The following is a 26,421-nucleotide window of genomic DNA, read 5'->3' as shown; positions in this document are numbered from 1 at the left end:
CAAAGAACCCACAGTTTCTGCAGGAATCCAGCAATCAGTAGAGCTGCGGTCCTTCCACACGGTCGGGGGTGGAGGAGGAGATTCTGCACCATCCTGCACCCCCAGGACACGGGGCAAGGTCTAGAGATGTCCCGGCTGTGAGGAATACTGAGGGGTGAAGGAGACTCCGGCCCCCCCGGGGGGGTGGGTAGGTGCCAGTGAGGCCAGGCGGGGCAGTGGGGGCTGCTGCTGACCATGCCACGAGGCTCGGGACAGCCCCGCCCCACAAAATGATCTGGCCCCAAATGTCAACAGTGCTGAAGGAGAGACACACTGGTCTAACGACATGAGGGGAGGTGGGGGGGGGGCGTATTTCTCAAAAACACAAAGTTGTTTTTCAAGTACCATGGACTGGCTGTGTCTCACCCCAAGTCCTATCCCAGGGACACCTGCCAGCCGCCGTGTGAGCCACAGACGCACTTTGGGTGCGACTGGGAAGCGTGAAAGTTACGCTCTTTGGGCAAAATCCACGAAGGGCCCTGGGATTCACCTTCCCCGCCGCCAGCCCTGGCACCCGGAGCCTCCTAGGGGCGACTGAGCACTTTTTTCCTGTCCCCTTGAATGGGTCCTGGAGACAACGGGCCCGAAGTCCTTTCCCGTGAACAGGGAGTATCCACTCGGAAGCCCCAGTATTTATACAGCCGTGAACGGCCGCAAGGGGCCCTCAAAGATGCTTGCGATACTGATGAACGGACAGAGACTAACCTGGCTGGGGTAACCATTACAGGGACTGGTCATGGCATTATGGGCGGAAGGAAAAGTTCAGGTGTCCTTCGTGAGGGAGGATCCTGAGAATTTTCTGGAGAGGAAAGGGCTTTTTGATCAGGTCAGACACACTTCCTCACTCCTGTTACACTCTCTGGCTCCCACCTCAGGGCACGTAGTGGCCCATGGTTCTTCTGTGACTACACAGTAAAAGTATAGGAAATGGGGCACCTCGGACAGTCCCGTCCACAGAGACAGGGAGGAGACAGTGGGAGCCAGGGCTGGGGCAGGGGCTGGGGGGTCTGTGCTTCACGGGGACAGAGTCTCCATTTGGGGAGATGGAAAGTTCTGGAGAAGGATGGCGGGGACAATAATTCGTGTGCTTACTGTCACTGAGCCGTGCACTTAAGAACGGTTAAGAGGATCAATTTTATGTTATATATTTCACCACAATTTTTTAAAATGCAGTTGGTAATTTTAAAAATGCAGCTGGATTCTAGGACTGAAATACGTAAGGGAGTCGAACTTCAATGTTCACACATACACACACACACACACACAAAGAGAAAAAACCGAGTGATGGATGTATGAGCTAACTCCCTACCTGGGAGAAATCCCTTTAGGGCATACAGGTGTATCAAACTCATCCCGACAGGCACTTTCAATATCTTACAGTTTTACCTTTCAATATCCTATAATTCAACCATATTTTAATAAAGCCAGGAGCAGAGGGAGGGACGCCCCTGGTGATATTAATGGGAAACCACTATTAGTCATAATTAGTAAGCTTATTTATTTTACGTATTTTTTTCAAATTGTGGTAAAATATACATAACACAAAATTTAACGCCTTCATCATTTCTAAGTGCACAGCTCAGCGGCACGAAGCACATTCACTCCATCCTGCCGTCATCCCCACCCTCTGTCTCCAGAACTTTCCATCTCCCCAAACAGAGACGGTCCCCATGAAGTACGGACTCCCCTCCCCTTCCCCGAGTCCTGGCTCCCACCATCTTCCTGCTGCCTCTGTGGACGGGACTCTTCTGGGGACCTCCTACGGGTGCAACAGTACCATATCGGTCCTCAGTTTATTTTTTAATTCCATAAACTCCCTGATCATCACAAATTAAGCCATGTTTAAACAGCCACATTGTAATGACAGAATTAAAGTTGTTACTCTTTAAAAAAAAAAGGAAAGCACCGAGGGCCTCTGCTGGTGGTGGTTCAAGCTGGTGGTTTCGGTTACTCGAATGCGGGGCCAAAAGCTCACAGCTCAGCTGAGGCCTGTGTTTGCTCCTGAGTTATATAAAGCGTCTGAGGAGATAAATCACGTTTGCAAGCCTCAGCTCGGGGGCGGGAGCGGTGGGGGGGATGAGGTCACAGGCATACATATAGCACATGATCTTAGAGCTGGGACAGCTCCCAGAGATCTGGCCTCCCGCCCCGTCTCCCGAAAAGGAGGTGGCCAGCGACCGGCTCGGTGACTCGCCCAAAGCCCTACATCGGGTCAGAGGTCTCGCCAAGCGTGGCCTGCAGGCTCGAGGCCTCTGCCGCCGCTCGCCAGCCCTCCCGGAGCCGTTGCCTCCAAGGTCAAGGGCTGAGGAAATCATGAACTCAAAACAATCTAAAGAAAAATAAATACAGACAAACATAACACACACACATATACACACACACCCAAAAAATAAAACCTAAAGAAAAAAAAAATGACATCTGTTTCTTTGGTTTGATGGTTTGTTTTTTTTTTTTTGAATCCAGCTTTAAAATTTTAAACTAACTTATACAAGCTAGTCTGAGGCTCAGAAAACTTTCTATTTTCCTGCAAATGGATGAAGCCTATGAAGCCCTCATGTGGGGGGGGGGGGGCGGGGAGGTCATCACTGGTATAAATTTTTCACGGAAAGCACAGAAGGGAACACATGACCAGTCCTTGCTACCTAATCCTTAAAACATTAAGGGTCTAAACGCGGGGCCTAAAACTCTTCCCTGACTTTTGTCATTAACCCCTCGACTCCGAGCTTAGCCCCCAAATCCAGGGGGTCGACAGAGCGGCATCCCCACGGCGGGGAAGGGGGAGGGGAAGAAAATTTCAGAAGGAGATGCACCAAGACATGGGAGCTATCTGGTTTTGACACAAGTCTTCAGTGGGACGAGGGGTGATGTTTAGAAATGTGTCTGCATGTGTAGAAGAAGCAATGGCGTGTGTGAGTCCATGCCCCCAAACTTAGACTGGGAAGCCTCCATGGGCCTGGGCGGGGACGGGGATGCTTGCCCAGAGGAACGAAGCAGAGCATCTGCTCCCACAAACTCCGCCCCCACCCCCAGCACTTACCTTTGAGGCAATAATCCAGCTCGTACAGCTCACTGTCTTCCGCCTGCCTCTCCCAGAAAACCAGGTAGTGTGTGATGTTGCCGTTGGGGTCCGAGGGAGGTTTCCACTTCAGGATAATCTGGGACGAGGAATTAGAAACGGAGATTGGATCCAGGGGGACGGAAGGGTCTGCACGGAGAAAGGGAAAACAGGTGCACCATTGAGCAGGAGGGTTACTGGCTGTCGGGCGGGCGTAGGAAGGCGTAAGAAAGGTCAGAGAAATCATGGGGATGTTCGCTGCGGTGTTATTTAACAGCAGAGAACACTGGAGACACATGGAAAGCTCACGGGGCAAGTGCACAGGGTACCAGACGACAGTCCATTCATGCCGCAGACTACAGACCCCTTCACTTATTCACTGATACGACACGCATCTAGGAAGGCTCCAAGTGCGTGCCAAGCTGTCTCTGTTCCAGGCACTGGAAAGACGTTGGGGAAAGGGAGGGTAGTGGGAAGAGAGAAACACACTCACATTCTCCAGGTAACATCTGCCCCAAATGGAACCCAGTCATGGGGCAACTTTCAGCACTGGGACACCCCTATTGCTGAGACGGTACCTCACCTAACATCCCCCAGAATGCACCACCTTCTGGGCTCCACAAAACCCAGCCCTTGAGAACGCAGGTGTCCGAGGGTGCAGGTGAGGCTCTCAAGGCAGAGGGCATTGTGGGTTCAAAAATCTGCAAGTCAGAAGCTTCCAGAAACTGTGGAGTCCTTTGGTATTGCTGGAGGATACAAGAAAGGGGGGGGCACCCCCTAAAAAAGCTGGGGCTGGCTCATAATACCTGGACTGTATCCCATGGGACAGGGTTTCTCCCTCAGTACCAAGGACATCTGGGGCCAGGTGATTCCTTGTGGTGGGGTCTGCCCTGTGCATGGCGGGGTGCCAAGCAGCATCCAACGCTGGTAACCCCACAACCACATCACGACAACCAAAACTGTCTCCAGACGTCACCAAGTGGCCACAGCGCGGGGGGCAGAATCACCCCAGGGTTGAGGACCTCCACGACAGGAGAAAGACTTGGGCTTCATGAAAATACAAATACCACTAAACTGCTATGAAATACCCCTGCCCCCTCCAAAAAAAAAAGGGGGGGGGCACAGAGATGACATAAAAATAGCAAGACACAATTGTCGAAGCTGGGAGACAGTCCGTGGGGCTCATTTTCCTCCTACTTTTGTAGATATTTAAAAATTCTCCTTGGGCGCCTGGGTGGCTCAGTTGGTTAAGCAGCTGTCTTCAGCTCAGGTCATGATCCCAGAGTCCTGGGATCGAGTCCCACACCGGGCTCCCAGCTCTGTGGGGAGCCTGCTTCTCCCTGGGACCTTCTCCCCTTTCATGTTCTCTCTCACTGTCTCTCTCTCAGATAAATAAATAAAATCTTAAAAAAAAAATTTTTTTCCAGAATGGGGGCGCCTGGGTGGCTCAGTGGGTTGAGCCTCTGCTTTCGACTCAGGTCGTGGGTCTTGGGGCCCTGGGATCGAGCCCCACATTGGGCTCTCTGCTCAGCAGGGAGCCTGCCTCCCCCTCCCTCTCTGCCTGCCTCTCTGCCTACTTGTGATCTCTGTCTGTCAAATAAAATAATTAAAATCCTTAAAATAAAAAAAAAAATTTCCAGAATGGGAAGGAATATGCACATAGGCTACTGCCTTGTCTTTTGAAATTCTAAGCCTCGGCACCCGGCTCTTTTAGAAGCCAATAAGCACATCACAGAGCCCTTCCTACAACACCACTGCGTCAACATGTTCAAGGCAAGATGTCCAGTTTGTGTACTAGGGGCGCCTGGGTGGCTCAGTGGGTTAAGCCTCTGCTTTCAGCCCAAGTCATGATCCCAGGGTCCTGGAATCGAGCTACTCATCAGGCTCTCTGCCCAGCGGGGAGCCTGCTCCCCCCTCCGCCTCTGCCTGCTTGTGATCTGTCAAATAAATAAATAAAATCTTAAAAAAAAAAAAAAGAAACACTTACTAGTGGCATCCGTCTGCACATAGATGATGTCACTCTTGGCCCCGTATGTGCGGCGTTCATCAGAAAAGGTAACCAAGGTCTTGACAAAAATGGCGTACTGGGTCCAGGGCTTGAGACCCCGCATCAGCCACCCTGGATGGTTCTGCGACTTGGGGTCATTGGACCGCAGAGGGGGGTCAATGTCCACCACGGTCCAGCTGTTGGAGCCACAGGCGTCCTGCCCGTCGAACTCGGTCACATTCTGGTAAGGGCTTTCAAGACAAAGCAGAAGGCGGTTATCAGTCCATGACTCCCGTTCTGAGGATAGAGACACGCAACAGAGAAGGTGACGTCCTACAGGGCTGCCTCCTGTTCACCAACAATCTTATGCCACAAAGAAAAATGACACGGACCCCAAAGAGAAGGGACCCCTAGCTCAATTTTCCAATTATATCAAGAGTGATGATGTTGATACCAACTATCTCACTACTCATCGGTAAGACTACAGGAGAGGGGCGCCTGGGTGGCTCCGCTGGCTAAGCATCAGACTCTTGATTTTGGCTCAAGTCATGATCTCAGGGTTGTGAGACTGAGCCCCGCATCAGGCTCCACACTCAGCATGGAGCCTGCAGGGGATTTTCTCTCCCTTTCCCTCTGCCCCTCCCCCCACTCTGCACACAGGCGTACTCTCTCTCAAATGAAGAAATAACATTCGGAGAAAAAAAAAAAAACCCGTGAGAGACTGAGTGCTACTTTTCAGCACACAGTCTCAGCAAAATAAACCTTCAAAGATGGTGCAATTACTCATAAGAATACCATCACAACTTCCAGCATCTCCCTCTAAAAGTTCAGCACAGTCAGGGGACCCTGGATGGCTTCGTCAGTGGAGTACCCAACTCCTGATCTCAGGGTTGTAAATTCAAGCCCCATGTTGGGTATACAGATTACTTAAAAACAAAATTTTTTTTTTTAATTTTTTTCAGCATAGTTGTATACAGCAGACCCTTGAACAATGTGGGCCGAATGGCGTGGGTCCACTCGTGCGTGGATGGATTTTTTACAGTCCAGGACCATAACTGCATTTTCCCTCCTTGTGACTTTCTTAATAGCATTTTCTTTTCTCTAGCAGACTTTCTTGTAAGAACACAGTCTGTAATACATATAACATCCAAAATCCACATCAGTCAATAGTTTGTGTTATCAATAAGGCTTCCAGGAAACAGCAGGCTATTAGCAACTAAGTTTGGGGGAGGGATAAAAATTGTGTGTGGATTTTTGGCTGGGTAGGGGAGTCAGTGCCCCTAGCTTTGGCATTATTCGAGGGCCAACTGTACTCAGAATGACTGGGTGTTGTTTAATGGGGACAGTTTTCGTTTGGGAAGAGAAGATTCTAGAGACGGACGCTGGAGACAAGTGCACAACACTGTGAATGTGCTTAATGAGCTGTACAGAGAAACTGAGTCCAAGGGACCAATTTTATGTCACATAGGTGTTGCCACAATTCTTTAAATGTTGGGGAAAAAAAATACAAAATTGATATGCAAATAAATCTTTAAAAACCCATTAAGCAGACTGAGTGAATTTCGTTAAGGATGTCCTGGCGAGATGTACGGATTATGAGGCACAGTGGGATGTTGCTGTAGGAAACTTGGCATAAGAAACTGGTTTGTTTTAATTTCTGGTTTTGACAAACGGGGATTTTACTAACTTCCCAGGCCATCGGCTTGTGAGATGGTAAAAAAGGACCGATGACAGCCATCCCCAAGGAAGAGAGAGACAGCGGAGTCTCCAAGGGGACCCTCCGAACCCGCACACCTCTTTTATCTCCTACTTACGCCTCTTTGTAGAAAAGCATGAACCCCAAAAGGTCTCGGAAGTCAGGGGGCCAGTATGGCTCCCATTTTAGCAAGATCTTGTCGTACGATGTCCGAATGTAAGAAAATTTAAGGAGTTCGTTCTCACCTAGGAAAGTTTAAAAACAGTAATGGTATCAGCACTAAAAACGTCCTTCAGCCCAGCCCGGAACAGGTGATCCTGCATCTCCAAGCGCGCCCACGGGAAGGGGCATGTCAGTCTGCTGCCTCCTGGGTGGGCCTCACTCCCACACGCCTCCTCCTGGGGCTCGGAGGCCAGAGCCGGTCTCGCAAGCTGGCCCCTACTATGAGCCCGTGACCCGGCCAGAGGCTCAACAGTACGTAACAGTGGTCAGCACCCACCCAGAAGGACGCCTCGCCAGTAATCACTGGGAGAAGTCATTTTTAAGAGAAACGTCTGTCCCGGCACAATGCTGGCATCCAGGTGGGCTTCGGAGCCTTACGTGTCGGAAGACGTTCAATCCCGGTGCAAATGGAACATGTGCCGCGGGAGTTCAGAGAACGAGCCGATCCCGGAGAGACCACGCCTTACACAGAGCGGCAGGCAAGCAAGCAAGCATCCCTTAAGCTCCACCCCAGCCTGCTTTCCTTCCCTCCCGAGTTCCCACACTCCGCGGCAATGACCCGAGTCCCTTGGCGCCTCAAGGCTCAGATGTCCCTTCCAGAGAGAACCTGTCAGGGCAGTGTCGTCAGCGGGCAGCCTCTGGCTCTATTAGCAGCTACGGGACCTGCTAGAGCACTGGAGCCAAGGCCATCTATATGGAGGAACTGAATCATGCATTCATTCATTCATTCAATGCCAATGGAGTTATCTTCCAGAATCAGGCACTGTTATCTCTCTAATCACTAAGATAAGATACACCTGTCCTCGGTATTTCAGAAGCAGAACCCTATGACCCAGAGTTGTTCCAGCTCACTGAGAGGCAACGACACCCCCCACCCGGGGGCCAGTCCTCGAGGAGGAGGGCGGACACCTTATCTGGTGCACCCGCTGGAAGGACCAGGACATCACCACTTACAAGACGCCTGGTCCCCGTTGGTCTTCAGGGCAATGTCGTTCCTCTCCTGGCGCCCCTTGGTTCCTGAAACTTCCTCCATCTTGTGAATTTCTGACAAGCAGAGTTTGGGATTATAGTGGAAGAAGAGTTTCCCCTGAGTGATGGTGAGGTTGTGTTTGCTCCAATCCCAAAGCTGCCTTAGGTTCTGGTTGTCCAAGGCGTAGAAAGAGTAGTTCCTACGGAAACATACACAAGCCTAGTCATTCACGGGCTTGTAACCTCCAACGCCAAGATAGCGGGGCCGCGGCTGGAGCTGTGACCCTGAGCAGCCCGGAAATGGACAGAACCTGGGTCCCTGCTGGACAGCCCTCCTCAGACCTGTCACTCGTGAGTCTGTCCCCATCTGCAGGAAACACAGCTAGTCTGGCTTTCTGTTGTCTTACTGACCTAGAGTCAGTAGACCTCGAGGGAAGGGGATCTGGGAAATGAAGATGGACAATTAGGGCCAGGAGAGGAGTTCCATTTTGTACCTGTGGCATCTGAGGCTTCTGGGGGTCGCCGGGCTAGAGAGAGGCTCGAGGGTAAGCCAGAGCCGGACTCTTAGCGCACGTAGGAGGAGATCGCTAGAGAGACAGCCAAGGCTGGGAGCCCCGCCACGGCAAGTCTCAAAGGCAGGTGGAGTGAAGGGGCCTGGGAGGGAGAGGAGGAGGCAGGGAGAGTATCTCCAAAAAGGAGAATCCTACGGGCCAGAGATGAGAATTTCAGCAAGGAAGAGTCAATGACAAAGGGGACCAAGAGGTGTCGCTCCTCTCCTGGCCTCATTGAGGAGGTGGAGGGCACAGAGCTGGAGCTGGACCCCCTGAGATCTCCCAAGAGTGCCTGTATCTACCTCCTTGGCTAGGTCTCTCGACAAGTCCCAGCACATTCCTTCCTCTCAAGGCTTCTCCAGGCACTGTCCCCCAACAGATTCTCCGGGGGCTTTAAAACCCCTAAGTTCTGTCATTGTAAGTACATGTAATGATATTGTATCACATATTTAAAAGCTGCTAAGAAAGTAAATGTTAGAAGTCGGCTGGGCATCTGCCTTTGGCTCAGGTCGTGTTCTCAGGGTCCTGGGATCGAGTCCTGCATTGGGCTCCCTGCTCAGTGGGGAACCTGCTTCTCCCTCTCTCTCTGTCCGCCACTCCCCTTGCTGGTGCTCTCTGTCCAATAAATGAATTAAATATTTTTTAAAAAATAAGATTTACGCTCTTAGCAACGTGCAAATGTAGAATACAGTATTGTTAACAATGGTCACGATGAGTACATTACACCCCAGGACTTTCTTATTTTTATGACTGGAAGTCCGTCCCCTCGGACCCCTGGGGAGGGTCTCCTCCTGCTCCCTACCCCTGCTTCTGGGAACACCAATCGACTCTCTGTGTCTCCAAGCTTGCTTTTGTGGTTTTGTTTTTAGATTCCTCATGCAACTGAGATCCTACAGCATTTGTCTTTCTCTGACTTATTTCACTCAGCGTAACATCCTCAAGGTCCATACACGTTGCTGCAAATGGCAGGATTTCCTTCCTTTTTATGGCTGAGTGATATTCCACTGCATGTACGGGCCCCATCTTTATCCATCTGTCCGTCCACGACACAGGTGTTTCCGTGTTTTGGCAGAAACCCCTCCGTCACTTTAACTTATGAACCTCCTAGCAAGCACCCGGGCCGCACACAGAACCAGGCCACATACCCGATTTCCAAGGTCTCTCCTCGAATCAGCCGTAACTTCCGGAAAAAGGAAAGTGACACAAGAGCGTAGGATCTCCGGATTTTCAGATACCCAGAAATTTCCTCAATGAGTCCGAGGTTGGCCTCCAGCTCAGCTGCCAGGTTGTCTAAGGAAAGGGGAGAAGACCCCGTGAGCTTCTACAGAAGTATTTTAATCTTCCCATAATCACCCATAGGGAGGAGTCAGCCTAGAGGTTGCAAGTGACTTCAACACGCCCTGCTCAAAATGTATCAAACTTAGAATACTAATCAAAGCCTTTACCGCAGGGTCTGCAAGTCTCTATGTAAGTGACCAGCGCATTTTTTTCCTCATCCTTTACCGTGTATGCCCTTAAACAAGCTAGGCATCCTTCTGCCTCAGGACCTTTGCACTGGCTTCCTCCTTTGTCCAGAATATCATTCTCTCATAGATCTGCTTGGTTTGCTTCATCTCCAGCTCAAGGCATCCCACTTCAGAGCAGAAACCCCCTCAAAAACAGCAGACCCCTTTATTCTCTATCTCAGAGGCTGGCAAACGACAGGAAGCCCAGTGGCCGAAATTCCAGTCCGTTTTGTAAATAACAATAACGTGTAACTGGAAAAGAGCCACGCCCCTTCGTTCTCAAGTTCTCCAGTGGCAGAGACTACCTGCCCCCCCCATTTCCCTGCCTCACTTCCCTCCATGGTGGGGACCACCCCAAGTTTACGTCATACACTGATGTGTTGATTTGTAGGACCCATCGTGGGGGGCTTGGCTTTGCTTAGTTCACTGTGAGTCTGCATTCAATAAATGCTTGCTGAAAATATAAACAAAAGGATGCTTTTTTTTTTGCCTGCAACCACATTTCTGGAAACACAGCCCACAGACCTGCCACAGGGCACGTGGCCTACTCATTACAAATGCAAATTCCCAAGTCAGAATGCCAATTCCCAACTTGGAAAACTAGAATCTCCAGGTGGGCGGGGCCAGGACTGAGCCACAAATTTGAATTTCGGTCTGGAAGCCAACTCCTCAAACTCCTCCCCCGTTGTGCAGCTGGGAAGGTAGGTCCCCACCGCCGGGGCAGCCCACCCCCCCCGCCCCCAGAGCACTCACTGCCCCCTCGGATGTTGATGATGAGGCTTCCGTTGACCACCGTGCAGCCTCGAAGCTCCTGGGCAGACGTCACCGAGTCAATGGTCTTCTCGCCTTCCAGGATGTGGCAGACCTTGGGACAGGGGCCCAGGCATGGAGTGCACATCAGGCTGAGGACAGAGTGGAGAGAGGGGGTCAGGGCACCCAGGACCCCACATGCCAGGACTGCACCGGGCCCAAGGGACGGGACTAACGCTGTTACCCTAAGGCTGAGCATTTCAACCACAGCATTGCTGACATGCGGGGCAGGAGAAATTCTTTGTGGTGAGTGTGTCCTGGCGCTGGAAGGTCGTAAGGAGCCCCCCTGGGTCTCCCCCACTCCATGCCAGCCAAAAATGTCTCCAAACGTCGTCCCCTCTGCCGACAGGGGGACAAATCACCCCCAGTAAGAACCACCGCATAAAGGGGCAGGTGTGTACCGTCCTCCACGCCTGCAAGTCCTACAGCTTTACCACGAAGGCAGGGGACTCACGCTTCTCCCCTAAAACAACGGGGGTCCCGCATACCCCAAAGTAATGGGATTCACTCTGCACCCCCAGGAGGATCCTGTTCTACCCCGAAGAGGCAGGACTCATGCCATCACACCGAAGGGATGAGACTTGGGTGTTAACACGTGATGGGAACTGTTCCAAGCTGATGGGCCTTTCGGAGGATTTCCACTGCCCCGTACCATGGTGGGGCTGCCCCCACAGGGCAGAACTGTGGCCGCCGCTCCCAAGGAGACCAGGTGCTTACTGTTGCGTGGGGTACGATGTGCCCACACCTGTAACACAGCCTGGCACAGGACAGTGTCTGACGGGCGCAGTGTCTGGCTCTGCTGACCATAGCCAGTGGTCCTTGAAGGGGGTGGGTTCTTGGCTAGCACAGCACTCCAAGGTCCAGGCAAGACACAGGATCCAGGCCAGGCTGGACACCACCTTCCACCCATCCCTGGGGATTCAGAGGTGGTGGGCACGCACCCAAGTCAGTCCAGAGAGGGTTTTATCAAACTTCCCAGGGGGAGAAACCGTCTAAACCACATGGCACGTACAGAACAAGAATCACCAGTCCTTGCTCTGATGATCACTTTTCACTAGCGGTATCATTGCTGCTACTGTTGTCGGTCACACACCCCTGGCATATCCGATTCTTCAGAATGACCTTGGTGACAGCAGTCCTAGGTCCTGGCACAGAGCTTCAAAGGCCCTTGGCATTCCCTGAGAGGTGGGAGCCCCTTTGTTATGCTACCGAGGGGACAGCGTGGGGTGGGGGGGTCCCTGTGTAGCTGCAGGATGGGGTCCGGTCACCCAGAAGACCAAAGGTGGGATCCGATTTGTGGGTTTTTCAGCCACTGAAGATGGGCGTTCAATCACATGGTCAAGAAGTCCCCAGGTCACAGCTCTGTAATGAGAGCCCAGGGGAAATTCTGGACACTGGCTCCGTGAAGTTTCCACAGGGCAGAGCTGGGCATCTCAGCGGTAATTAAGGATGAGGTTGTACTTGGGAATGTGTGCAGGGTCAGTGCCTGACACTGACCGGCTCTGATTCTCAACGTCCCGCTGGAATCAACGTTCCGTCAGCAGGAAGACCCGGCCCCAAGCCACATGCCAGATATGGAACTCGGCTGCCCCGCCCCCGAAGCCCCCTCTTTGAGAAAGCTCTGGCGGTTGGCTGCCCGAGGGACTGCCCGAGGGACCCCACATCTCCCTCCCACTCCAATTCCTCTTCTTATGCTTTAAATTCACCAGGAAAGGGTAAGCCCACAAAACCGTGGACACCTGCCCTCGGGTCCTAGCAAAGGCAGAGCCGCAGGTTCTCTCTCTCTCTCTCTCTCCTTCCCCGTGACCTCGCTGTGTGGCCCCCAAGGCTCCGTGTGCCCTCTGGTGAGGACTCATGAGTCATCGCTCGCCCTCGTTTCTCTAAGTTCCCAGATAGTCTTTGCTGAAGTGCGTCAAGTGATCATAGGAAGAACCACAAGGGCCGGCCCAGCGATAAACAGGGGCCCTGACGGGGAGCGACGTGTACCTCCTGGCCGACCCCTGCCCGCGTCCCTAACCAAGGGTGCTACCATCAACGGGCTCGGGACTGACAGAATGGTATGGATTTTTTTTTTTTTTTAAAGTACTGTGACCTGTTCTAGCAAATTACTGAACCTGAAAAGGGTATGTGAGAACCCCTACATGTATAGCCAGCCGAGGAGAAGCGTGGGTGCCCTGGGTACCCCGAAGCGTGCTGGCATCTGGAGCCAGCACGGGACTGTGCAGGGCACAGCCCGATGCTCACTCTGGGTGGCTGGGGTCCGAACTGCCCCCCAGACACCCGGCTGACATTAGAACAGCTGGCGCGGAAATGGAACAGGGACCCAATGTTTGGGTTCTTTTGTTGATTCTGCAAATAACTCCCAGAGCACCTGTAAGGTGACAGGTGATACTCTAGGCCAGGGATCGGCCAATGATGGCCCTGCAGGCCAGATCTGGCCAGCCACCTGTCTTTGTAAATACCATTACGCAGGAGCCCGTCCGCGCCCACTGGTTGACGTATCATCTATGGTTCTCTTGCCCTATCGGGGCTGAGCTGCATAGCTGCAACAGAGGCCATATGGCCCTCAGAGCTGAAAATATTTACTATCTGGCCCTTTGCCAGCGCCCATCCTAAGCCGCAGGCATATATGAGTGAAGGAAACAGGCGATCTACTTTCCCTGTGGGAGATAGCCACAAGTTGTCTGCAGCCCATCCCGACAAGAAGTGCGGGTACTCCCCATTCAGAGAATCTGGGCTTGCCCACGTGACTTGCTTTGGCCAATGGGACGTTAACTAATTTAAAGCAGAGGGGAAAAGTACGTGCACACTGGGGCAAGCCCTTGGGCTGGCTGCTGGGCTAAGAAACCACACCAGGAGAGGCCTCCGACGCCTATTCGAGATAAGAGAGGCTCGGTGCAGCGCAGGCTGGACAAACCACCGGTCAACCCCGGAAATCATTACAAATCAGAAATGAGTGTTGTCTCGAGTCACTAAGTGTTGGGAGGTCTGTTACACAGACAGAGCTCACCGATACACTGTGAAACCTACAGTGAGGCGGCGAAGGCACTTAAGACAGCAATTAGCAGTAAATGCTGGGAAAAGAGTGAAAACTGTGCGATGTGCCAAGGAGTGGCTGCACGTTCATTAAGACGGGGCAGTCAAATAGGGAAGGGGCTTTTCAGCTGGGAGCTGTATGGCAGGCGAAGATCATTCGGTGGGTGGGGGGGGGGGTGAGGGATGCCCCACCCCCACCACACTCTAACATTCATCCCACAGAGCAAGCCCTCCTCATTCCAGGAAAGAGCACCCCGGTGCTCCCACCAGGAACCTAAGTCACCCCAGATAGTGAAGCTTTCTAACGAAATCACATGGCTTCCCAGACCTCTGTTCCAAAACCATCAGAAACCATTTCCCAGATAAATCTATCTGGTTCTATTTGGTATCAAACCACATTAGAAAATGAGAGCACTAAAGTCTTTCAGCAAATAAAAGCTCTGGAAGAAAAGCTTTGGAAGGAAAAGCTAGTGTTTGTTTTGGGGGGGTTTTTTGGTTTTTTTCTTTGGGTTTTTTTTTTTTTTGGTTTTGTTTTGTTTTTTTAACCAACAAAGTGAAATATTGCTATGGCAAGTTCTAACTGGCATTCCTCACTTTGCCTTTCTTCCCTCAGTAAAGGTCCCAGACATCACAGGACGGGCTGCCCGCTTCCCGGGGTTTGGGTTCGAGGGGCTGCTGCCCCGTCAGCAAGCACATCAAAGAAATCTCCCCTCCATCTCAGGTCTCAGTTACGGTCAAGGGGGCAAAAAATACCTTTTATTTAAAGCCAGTGTCTTTTAAACAAACATCTCGCCGGAAGACGTTAATATCCATGTTTTATTTCAAACATGGAGAAAAAACAAAAAACAGAAATGAATCAAAAGGAATATGGTCATTTTCCCAACCTGACTGATAAAACTAGCCAGGAAAAGAAAAAAAAAAAAAAAAAAGGCTCTGTCTGGCATGCAAAGGTGATTTATAGAAGCCTATTTTTGGTCAACAAAGCCACTTGATAGGTTTTATCAAAAACAAGTAAAACAAAACATGTTGTACTTGCAGGTTTCACAAACACTCAGAGACAGGCTCATAGGAACCGAAATAAAGATTGTTTTCCTTCCCACCCACTCCACCCGGGGAAATAAAATTTCCCACCAGAACACGTTCGCTTGGCTAATTCTCAAGTCCGAAGAGGAAGATTTTTTTACGTAAGCAGATCAGCTCAAGGCCCTTGACGTGCGTCTGTTTCTGATTTGTTTTTTTTTGTTGTTGTTGTTTCGTGGGGTGGGTTGGTTTTTTTTGTTGTTTTTTTTTTTTTCCCCCAAACCCTCAACACAAAAACCAGGAAACAGATTTTTCAAACTTGGTTACAGCCCTGAGACACTGAAATAGCTCATCTAAAAAGCTTAACAACGTGAACAAAAAGCCTGTGATGTGTGTAGGAAATCTGACTCACACCGTATTCCTCACCCGAACACTAGGGAATGGCTGGACGGTGCTGTCCTTCAAAGTGCACCAAAGTCCTGGGAAGAGTCTCGAACACTCCGGAGTCTCTTCCTCCCTGTGCTCCAGGCTAATCTCCCCATACTAAGTGGCTCCAACAGGCAGAAAACCTAAAAAACTCAGCTCTGCCCTCAGCTGTAACTTAGCTGGGGAAAGTCCTGTACATGCAAAGGGGGGGAACCAAGGACTTCTGTCTTTCTGTCTTCTGCTCCCCCAAGCTAAGCACAGAAAAAACTTCTAAAAATGGTGCAGGGAAAAAAAAAAAAAGTGGTGCAGAAGATGAGAAAATACTCACTCTCTCGTCGACTCCCTGTTCCAAAGGCCAGGACCAAACCAGGAGGCAAAGACGGCCTCCAACAGACCCAAGCAGATCACTACTCAGCAGCCGCCTCCTCGCTCGATGCCAGTTAGCTCTGGTTTTTCACACAGTTTTAGCAGATGCCGCCCGCCCCCTCCGTGCCTCCCCCGACCCTCCCAGAAGCTGCACCCCAGACTCACTTGCTGGAATTCATCGTGTAACCAGAGGGGCACTCGGGGATGCACTTGTTGTTGTGAATGACGTACTGGTGGCAGCCCTGCCTCCGGGACTTCTTGCATTTGTTGTGCAGGTCCTGGCAAAAGCTGAAGTTCACGCAGCGCCAGTCCTGGAAGTGGTAGTACGGGGGCGGGCAGGTCTCCACGCACCTGCCGTCCAGGTAGAAGTTGCGACAGGCCACGCACTTGGTGGGGTCGTCGGGCTCGGAGCAGTTGCCTAAGCACTCGCTGTGGCAGCAGAGGCCCTCCGAGGTGCAGCCGTGCGACTTGCAGATGGTGGGACAGACTGGAGGGAGAGAGGAGACAGCCGGTCAGCGATGGCCGTACGCAGAGACCGCAAGTCTGGATGAGGGACAGCAAGCCAAGCAAAAGAAAACCAGCAACGGTCTCCCTTCTACCATACTCCCTCCAAGCCAGGCGTGACTGTTAACCCAAGTCAGCCCCACTACCCCCCCACCAGTGGTGTGCTCGCAACTGTGTAAGACCACTCCAGGGAGGCAGGCAGACAGGCTCTGACTCACGGCTCCTGCACATCGCCCTGGTGTAAACACCCCCTCCTCGGGCCATCCAAAGCTACTAACAAAATGCTGCTCAACGGGGAGCTGATGAGAGACGGGGAGCTGATGAGAGACACGGAGCAGCCCAGCCTTCAGCAGCCTCTCCACCAGATGGCTACAATAGTAGCAAATAACCCAAGAGCCTAATCGAAAAATGTACGAGGCGATCAGAAGCGGTGAGTTCTGAGTATTTATTGCTTTTGTTTTTAAGGTAATTTGTTCACGGTAAGTCTGTATCATGTACATTTCATAACGCTTCTTTAATAGCTGGTTGACAAATGCCCTGAAAACCCGACAGTCAGGTCTCGCAAGCTTGTTCTACCGGGCTTCTGCGGTATCCATGTACACAGACAGTGTTAGGGCCGCTGCCTCCGTGTTACAGATGGGGAAACCACGGTATGAGAAGGTGGAGCAAGTTACCCTAAGGTCATTTGTCACTTCAACAGACATCTGATTGCCCCGATCTTGGCTTCAGCCAAGGAACAAGGAACAAGGTGGCCACAGCCCCTCCTTCCAGAGCACAGGGTCCAATGGAGGAGGCAGGTTCATTAAACTGGCGCAATCATATAAGCCACAGCATGGGGCTGGAAGTAAGGGGAGGGGACGTGTCTGCTGCAACCTGAAGGAGATAACGAACAGGAAGAAAACAGAAGGTCCCGCCGATGGGGACACCAGAGGCTTCCCTCTGATCTCGTGGCTAGGGGAGTTTCTGGTCCCCCGCAATGAATTGTCCACCAAATGCTGGACTCTGCCCCGAGTTCCAGCAACAGCTTGTGACCCATCCCCTTCCTCCCCACGTCTCACTACTCACCCCTTCCTGATCACCCCTTGATTTCGGTCCCTCAGCATCAGGGCTCCCTGTCCAGGCTGTCAGCAAATCTGTCCATGGACAAATGGCTTCCCTGAGGCCGGACAGACCTTGGCCGTGGCACTGCCCGTTCTGGGAGTTTCTTCGCTCATGCACTCTGCACGGCTGAAACCACGGCTTGAAACACAGCCCGGAAGCTGGGGGTGCTGACCCCAAGTCCTCAGGCGCTTTGCTGCACCAACTTTGGGCCCCCAAAACTGGCTCCAGGAAACAGAAGGGGCGCCTGGAGCCACATTCACACAGGAGCAGCGCTGCCTGATGAACTTGCTCCGAGGACAGGACCGCTCTCCAGCTGCGCTGTCCAACACAGCAGCCACTTCTCCCCTGTGGCTCTTGTGTGTGGTTAATGCAATGAGGAACTAATTTTTTTTAATCGTGGCAAAATACACGAAGCATAAAATTGACCATCTTAGCCATTTTTAAGGGCACAGCTCAGCGGTACAAAGTATACTCACACTGTCCCGCACCCATCTCCACCACCCATCTCCAGAACTTTCACATCTTCCCAGACCGAAACTCTGTCTCTCTTAAAACACTGACTCCCCGGGCACCTGGATGGCTCAGCGGGTTAAAGCCTCTGTCTTCAGCTCAGATCATGGTCTCAGGGTCCTGGTACCGAGTCCTGCATCAGGCTCTCTGCTCAGCGGGGACCCTGCTTCCCCCCTCTCTCTGCCTGCCTCTCTGCCTACTTGTGATCTCTGTTTGTCAAATAAATAAATAAAATCTTTAAAACACACACACACACACAAAAAAAAAAAAAAAAAAAAAAAAAACACTGACTCCCCAAGACCCACCCAGTGTCTGGCTCCCACCATCCACTCTGGGGACCTCCTGGGAGTGAAATGATGTACTATTGGTCTTTTTGTTACTGGTTTGTTTCACAGAGTATAAGGTCTTCAAGATCCATCCGTGCTGTAGCAGGTGTCTGAATCTTTCCTTTTTAAGGCTGAATAGCATTCGACGGTGTGTATATGCCACATTTTATTTATTCATTTATCCACCAACTGGCAAGTGCCTTGCTTTCACCTCTACGGCATGGCAAATAATGCCGTTAAGACCATGGATACACGAAGACCTTCAAGACCCAGCTTTCAATTCTTCTGCGTGTATACTCAAGCAGAACTATCGAATCAGACGGTAATTCTCTTCTTAATTTTTTGAGGAGCCGCCATACTGTTCTCCACAGTGGCTGCGCCATTTTACTTTCCCACCAAGAGGACACAACGGTTCCAATTTCTCCTGAGGAACTGAACCTTTCTTTGTATTCCAGTTTTAATTTCACCAGCCACTGGTAGCTACTGGTTCTTGCATTGGACACCAGAGGATTAGAGAATGAGAGTAAACTCCTTAACAAGGCCCAGAGGTCTCTTGTGGTCTAGTCTCTTGGAGTCCTTCTCCCAGCCCCAGGCAGCAGCCATCTGGGTCTTCTTCCTGCTCCCCAATCCCACCCCCCACTGCTGCTCACATGACACACACACACACACTTCTACCTCAGGACCTTTGCATCTGCTGTTCCAGCTGGCGGCAGTGCCCTCCCCACTGTCCTCCCATGACTGGCTCCTTCTTGTCCTTCAGGTCCCAGCACCTTAGAAAGACCTTCCCTGACCTCCCCACTGGAAGTCACTTCCCCCCAGCTCAATCATGTTCTAACACATTATCTGATTACATTTTTCCTATAGTATTTATCATTCTCAAAAATTACTCTGGCTGTTTGTTGACCATCTGTCTAGAGGGAAGGCTGGAGGACAGGCTGTGTCTGCACCATTCACAGCACCGGCTCCTAGGACACCCACTCCTAAGACGGGGCGTGCACCAGCATCAGCTGGAGTTTCGTAGGGACACCTCTGATTAGAGAGGAGGAAAAGGAATGACTCTGGAGTACATCCAAGTACCCCATTTTTAGCCACTGGCTCAAGGATGCACCCACGATCCAACCCGCAGTTACAGGTGCTCCACAAATACCATGAAAATCTACACACAAATGCAAAACCTGGAACATCTGTGCATGGAGCATATTCTGATTTTTTACGCCATGGACCCAGACAGAACAAAGCAGCTGTAAGAGGAGCAAGGCAGGTGATGGGAGAAGGTCCGTGTAGGTTTTTTAGGGATTACATATAGGCCATTAGATTCTCACTTAATTCCAAAGAAGACTCCAGCAGGGTTAGGAGTAAGGAGTAGAGGAGCAGATGAGTAAGGACGTATTTCACAGAAGCAGGACCACAGGCCTTTGGAGAAGCAGCAGGGCCAAAGCGAACCCCTAGATCTCTGGGCTCTGAATCTGATTATTCCGGATATAAAGAATCACTGTGGCCATCCACAGGGTCCACGCATCAAGGAAGAAGCGATCTGCCTTCAGCTTGGGCAACGCGGCACCCACCACGCAACAGGCACACCATAAAGATTTCCTTAAAGAAGCAACAGCCTCAGTTTTTTGGTTTGTAAAATGGAGATAATGGTCCCTTAACGTCTCACAACTCAACAAGATGATGAGGATAAAGCACTGGATTCTTGGGCGGTAGGGGGGAGGTTGCTTGTTCTGTTTTTTTTTTTATTAAGCAGACTCGTGCCTAGCACGGAGCCCAACGTAGGGCTCAAACTCGCAACCCTGAGATTTAAGACCTGAGCCAAGATCAAGAGCCCAATGCTCAACCACCATGCAGGCGCCCCAGCACAGGATTCTTTGATCAAGGTGCAGGTTTGCTCTAAGTTGGCTACTACCGGTCCTGTTATTATGATCGTCGTTGTTATGAATGATCGGTCTGCAGGGACCAAGGGCGGAGGCTCAATGGCAGGAAGCAATATTTAAGGCAGACAATTATCTAGGACCCACAAAGACCCGACCCTCTGGGAAGGCACATGTGAGAACAGGAAGGGCTCTATTTCCTGGGCTGGAGCTGTGTCTGAGGGTCAGCCCTTGAGTTCAAAAGTAGCAATAGCAAAGACCCAACAAAAACTTCCCAAACACATAAGCCTTCCGGCCTAGACAATGCCAAGAAAAAATACTCAACACTTGCATACAGGGCCTGGAAGCTGACAACAGGAGTTTCCAATTTTATGCGGGAGCCCACCTAAGAGTCGTCTCATTCCCCAGCAGAGCCCCCGGCCAGCTTTTCCTGCGAAGGGTCACAAAGCAGCCCCAAAGAAGATACGTGCACGTGCGCATACACACAGGCGCGGCTGTGCCTGATAAAACTTTAAGAGAAGCAGGCAAGGGGCTGGATGGCTGGCCAGTCCCTGCTCAGGGAAACATACCCGGGATAGAGTTACTATTCCTACCAGCGCCTAGATTCCCAGGGAGTCCGATGTCATCTCATAGATGGACACACTGTAAATGATTTTTATCCACCAGAAGACACAACCTCCCAGAAATGGCAGTGTTGTGGCCCCAGAGGGCATTAAAACAGCCCTGTATCGAACTTTGCAATCCTGATTCAGTGACAGCAAACCCTTTGGCTTTGCCATCCTGCGGGTCCCCTTACTAAAGAGTTAAAAGAAATGTGTTGATGAGTGTTCTTTTGCTGGCTTTTTATTTTTTTTCCTTTTACGTAAAAGTTGTGTTTTTAACTTTTGCAGACTATGCTCTGATCATGATAAGCCACCTCCGGGTGTCTCCCATTCTGTTTCCAAGTACTTGATCTTATTTAATAGAAATGCCACTGGGCCAGCCACGGGCCCCCACCCCTCCCCGGGAGGAATAATGAAAACCACAGGTTCTGCAAGATGAAAAGGACCAGACGGAGGGCTTTCCTCTCCCCATGCTCCTCCACTCGCCCCCTCTCACAGACACTGACCGAGTCCCAGACCTAGACGCAGTCCCAGAAACTCACGCTCAAAGGGCCACCGCCCAGGCTGTTTCTGCCAAAGACAATGGCAGTCTCTTTGAGAAACTGCCAAGCGGTCCAGGGGCTGCTCACTTTCCCGGGACAAGTGCAAGCTGTGTAAGAAACATCCACCCACCCAGACCTTCCAGAGACAACACGCAACAGTCCTTCCTCTTCCAAACACACAAGTCCCTCGTCCATCCCTCTCTCTCTCCCCCACAAGCTACTTTGGACTGCTGGCCCCAATTCCCTCTCTCTTCTCCCTAAAGGTTCCCAAGCCCCTGGCCTTCAGTTACACTAGCAGAAGCAGCCACAACCTTCCTGAAACTTGACCTCAAAAGGCTTTCCCATTATGCCCTGTTGAGAATATTGATAATTGAACTCTAAATAACTCCACGGAGTATTGGGGGGGTGGGCAGCTATGTCCGAATCCTCTGGTTGGACCCTCTGGAGTAAGTGTGATGCTCCCCGCCCCCAATGATGCCTCCCCTAGAGGGAGATCTCCAGAAATTACTTAAGAGGTGACCCAAAGCAAAGGAGGCAAATGCAACTTGACCCACTATCTCTTCTACTAGGAATCACCCTGCAGACAAGAGAGACTCTGTGTAGACAGATATCTGGACAAGGGTCATCTTCACCCTACAGGACATTACCCGCTGGGTTTATAACAGCAAAGGACTGGAAACAACCTAGAGGTCCAGGTGAATAAATTACGGGGGATCGAGGCGTGGAATATTCTGCAGCTGCAAAAAAGAATGTAGCTCCATGCACGCTGATGTTGGAATCATTTCCAAGGTAGCAATTAAGTGAAACAAGCAAGAGGCAGGGCAATGTCTACAGAACAGAAGTCCTTTGTAGAGAAAGGAAAGACCCAAACAGCGGGAAAGGCAGAACACGGCAGCTGGTTTAGAAAAGTTTGGTAGTTTCTTATAAAGTTAAACATGCCCTTCTTATCCTTACCACACAGCCTAGGGGTTTACTCAGGTGACATGGAAAACAAATAAGTCACGGGTGTTCATACAAAAACCTGTACTTAAATGTTTATAGTGGCTACATTCATAATCACCCAACACAGGAAACAATCCAATTGTCCGCGGAGTGGAGAATGGATAAACATTATACCTGCACATAAGGAACCCCACTCAGCAGTCACCTAAGTGTTAACAACCACAAAATGTGGATGAATTTCAAACACTTTGTCCTGAGTGCAAGAAGCCAGTCTTACGTGCTTTATGATTCCATTTACATGGTATCTTGGAAAAGCCAAAACTGTCCGGGCAGTGGACACATCACTGGGCTGGAACTGAGGAGGGGCTGGAAAAGGGTCTAAAGGATCTGGGCGGGGGGTGGGGGCAGGGGATGATGGAACCATTCTGTATCTTGACAAAGGTGGTGGTTATGTGAATGTATGTATCAGTCAAAACTCGCAGAACTTTACACAAAAAGAGGGCAGATTCTGCTGTACAGAAATTATTATCTTTAAATGGGAATGATGGGAGGGGAGAGAAAAGGACAAATGAGACATACGTCCCTCTGAAAGGGACACAAGAAATGTGCCCCAAAACTGGGGAAGGGAATGAGCTTGGAGCAGACAGTATGTAGGACACCCTTACATATCAGCAAATTTGGTAGGGTTTTTTTTGGTTTTGTTTTTTGGTTTTTGCTATGTATGTATAATACCCTTTTAAAAACTGACATCTATTTGAAAATATGTATTTTAAAAGCCCCTGGTAGACAATTAAAAAATACTACTGATTAACCATACAATTCTACCCCCAACTACCCCGGTACAACTATGTAAGAGCCGCCTGACATCACTGCGAGCTTATACAATGGTCTCTTCGATCATTTTTGCCTTATTACAAAACCGACAGTCAAAACAACTAAGTAAGAAGTGTGGTCTTAGATCGAAAAGAGGGCCAGGAAAATATAGTACTGATGAGGACAACACTGGCTCCTGGGATAAGACTTATACACAAGCTCGTGGATTAAAATATTGCCTCAGTGTTAACTTCTGATTCTGCTCACTGTACTGCCGCCATGCAAGGTAATTTTCGTCCTTAGAAAGCCACTAAAAAGTTACCAGTTGAGGCCCAGTACGCCTACAACTGACTCTCAAAAGACTCAAGGAAAAAACCAAATATATGTATATAATACGTGTAAATAAATGCTTTAGAAATAAGTCCAGTAAGATGTAAACAATGAATCTGGATACAATTCTTGCAACTCTTCTGTAAACCTGAAAACTACATCAAAACAAAAAGGTGAAAATAAATCCAAAGTAAGGTTTAAAGGTTAGAACAGTGGGAAAGACTAGCACAGGGCTGCACTATAAACGACATGCTTAGAAAAAGACAGCCACCTTTTTTATTCCCCCTTTGCCTTTTTTTAAAGTTGAAATCGGTTTGGTGTTCCTTAATTAAAAAGCTATATGGTAAAAAGCAAAACAAAGTCAAAGGAAAGAAGCCACTATGTTTCCAGAGTACAACATATGTTAATAACATTTTGTTACATTTCTTTCCAAAGCCTGTAGTTGGGGGGGGGACCTCAAGATTTATTATTCCCAAAATTACTGCTTTCCAGAAATTTCCAAACGGAACAGTTGCGTCATGGGCTTGCAGACACATTCCCCACAGGGCCCCGTGGCTCTCCCTGAAAGTGTGAATTTTATAAACTCTGTAGAGTCATTGACTCGGTTTCCATTCACAGACCTTCTCCCCCACGCCCGCCCTGGGCCCCGGGCGGCTGAGGTTCGAGCCCCCAGCACCCCGCCCAGCCCCCGAGCCCCCGAGCTAGGGCAGCACTGACTCGGGGAATTCCTCCCCTCGGTGATTTAATGGTGGGGAGGAGCCGGGGGCAAACTTCTGACGGCTCGGCGGTCAACAGACGCCCTTTCCAGTCGGCGATCCGCGAGAAGCGACAACCGCAAGGACGCGTGTCCTTGAAGCAGGGAAGCTCCCCCCTTCGGTTCCCTGACAATGCCGCCCCCACGCGCGCGAACCGATAGGCTTTCCAGATGCATTTGGAATCTAATTGCGAAGCTCTTAGAAGACATACCGTACGCGCAGGCCAGAAAAGCGGGGAGGGGGGGAAATGGGAGGGGTGCTCCCCGTTAAAGCAGCCTCAGGATTGGTCGGTGACAGGCATCTGCGTGTGTATAGTTCCTAACGGGCGGGCCGAAGGCGGGCGAGGCCCCGCCCCCCTCGAGCCAGCGGCAACCGCGCGCTGCACAAAGCCCGAGGTGCAGTCCGCTCCGTGGAATCTGGGCCAGGTGATGGCGGTGGCCGCAGCGCCGCCCTCGCGCTCAGCCAATACACGGGCGTGTTGCCGGAGCTCTGGCCCCGCCCCCAGGCGCGCGGGGCTCGGTCGGCCCGACTGGTGCTCCAGCCGTGACCGCCGCCAGGCAGTCCGCGCTGGGGGGTGGGGGGCCCTCCCGAGGATGCAGACCCTGCAGGACGGGCCTGCAAAGAATGGAACTTTGGGGAAAGTTCAAGAAAAGACGAAGCCAAGTGTAAGGGCCGCCCCAAGCAGCCGCTGCACCACTTGGGCCGCTCGCGAGCTGGACGTGTGCCCGGGAGGAGATCGGGTCACCGCGTGGCAGGGCCTGGGATGGCCGAGGGGCGCCCTGGCCCCAGGCTTCACTCGCTGGGGGCCCAGAGAGGGGGAGCGGCTCTCCAGGGTCACACAGCAAAATCCCCCAAATTGGAGGCCAGGGGGGAGTGGCACAGCTCTCTCGGACCCTACCCCCAGGACTTGCACCCATCACTCACGCAGAAAACCAAGAACCATACTCATAAATTACACTTTTAAGAAAATCTACAGGCTACTTTTGAGGTGCCCTCCAGCCAGTGTTCCCTGTAGATCTGAAAACCTCAGACCTGTGTGCTCGGCGTGTATTTGCAATTTCCGTAAACTGAGGCAGTGAACAGGCATTATCTCTAACCACCTCCCACCAAGAATACAGTTTAAAAATGTACATTCCTCCTGCAGAATAGGACGGTCAACCCACATCAGTTAGGAAGGTATTAATCCTACTACTCAAAACAATGATCTCCTTCTGAGGCACAGAAAGACAGCTTTGCTGAGGCCAACTCAGCTAGCAAACGGCTCCTCCAAAACTCAAACCCAGGTCTCCCAAGGAGAATGGGGCTGAGTGTGGCATCATGGAGTTCTCTGGGTTTTATTTACCTGCTCCCCACTGTGGCCCACCTGGATCTCGCCCCTTCTTGGCACTGGTACCCAGAAATGAATGGAGACACTGTCTCTCCTCTCCTGATATGCCCTGTGAAAGGAAGGAGGAACTCGCCTGTCTTATGCTGAGCTCTAGAGCCATGCACACAGTAGGTACACAATAAAGCTCATAGGGGGGAAAAAGGTGGGGGATCAGGTGACTGGCTTTACCCCATGGGGGAGGGACAGTGTGTGCAAATGCATGAATCATCGGAAGCTGCCTTTAGGCAACTATAAACAGTTCAGAGTTGATGAAGGGCAGAGTACAGGGGAAGGAGGCAGGGGAGGTCAGGGCAGAGGGGGAAGTTAGGGAGCCTGGGGGCTTGGACTCTGCACCTCAGGAAGAACCAAAGAAGGGCTTCGACTAGAAAAGACACCATCAGACCCATGTCTGGGACAATTTTCTAGCTCTCTGGTGGACGGCTGAGGAAGCCAAGGGCAGAAGGGACAGGAAGGAAGAGGCTGCCTTGGGAAACCACTAGGGAGGTGGAGCCTTTGGGACTTCTCTCCCAGATGGTTCCCCAGTTTCCAACTTGGGCGGCTGCGGACTCTTAAGACAAACGACGGACAAAGAAGCTGGGTGCTCAGACTTCCCTGACCTGGGTTTGACATGTGGAGTCCACAACATCTGCTAAGTCCCTCCTCAGTCCACCCCAGCCTGGTCCTAAAACCCACTCTTGGAAGGTGTAAGGACCCCTGTTTGTCTGTCGTGGATATTTTTCAAGTTTTCTTGATTTGTGTACGTAACACATTCGTGTGTTAGGCAGGGACTCTAAGGGTCACTTTTTAAAAGCTGTTTCCACCTACTCAGATTTTTGGCTTCTTGAGCCAAGGTAAATTTTAAAGGCTATTTGGAAATTCACAGTGGCAATTTATGAGATTCAGGCATAGCTGCTCTTGGGGGCAAAATCACAGCCTTAATTTCTTCCACAAGGTCCTGATCAGTCTAATAAAATAAGTACTTAAAACACTAAGTGAAATTATTTCAGTAAGATTCCCAAAAGTATTACCAGAGCTGTCTATAATTTTTACTGGGTTTTACATTTCTCTTTTCATTCT

The 26,421-nt window shown here is 50.9% G+C and overlaps 1 protein-coding gene across 4 annotated transcripts in view; it reads right to left on the bottom strand.

Annotated features, from left to right (window-relative positions):
* INSR (insulin receptor) overlaps window positions 1-26,421 on the bottom strand; it is a 126,672-nt gene that overhangs the window by 32,482 nt on the left and 67,769 nt on the right. For all 4 annotated transcript variants that reach the window (XM_032309594.1, XM_032309603.1, XM_032309611.1 and 1 more), the window contains exons 3-9: window positions 15,848-16,169; window positions 10,778-10,926; window positions 9,665-9,809; window positions 7,954-8,168; window positions 6,896-7,022; window positions 5,082-5,332; window positions 3,077-3,244 (exon numbers count right to left, since the gene is read on the bottom strand). In XM_032309594.1, coding sequence (XP_032165485.1) covers window positions 3,077-3,244; window positions 5,082-5,332; window positions 6,896-7,022; window positions 7,954-8,168; window positions 9,665-9,809; window positions 10,778-10,926; window positions 15,848-16,169 — 1,377 coding nt within the window. The remainder of the gene's footprint in view (window positions 1-3,076; window positions 3,245-5,081; window positions 5,333-6,895; window positions 7,023-7,953; window positions 8,169-9,664; window positions 9,810-10,777; window positions 10,927-15,847; window positions 16,170-26,421) is intronic.

The sequence above is a fragment of the Mustela erminea genome, chromosome 1 (assembly GCF_009829155.1).
Source record: "Mustela erminea isolate mMusErm1 chromosome 1, mMusErm1.Pri, whole genome shotgun sequence".
Taxonomy (NCBI): domain Eukaryota; kingdom Metazoa; phylum Chordata; class Mammalia; order Carnivora; family Mustelidae; genus Mustela; species Mustela erminea.
This window is presented reverse-complemented; position numbering and strand designations above follow the sequence as displayed.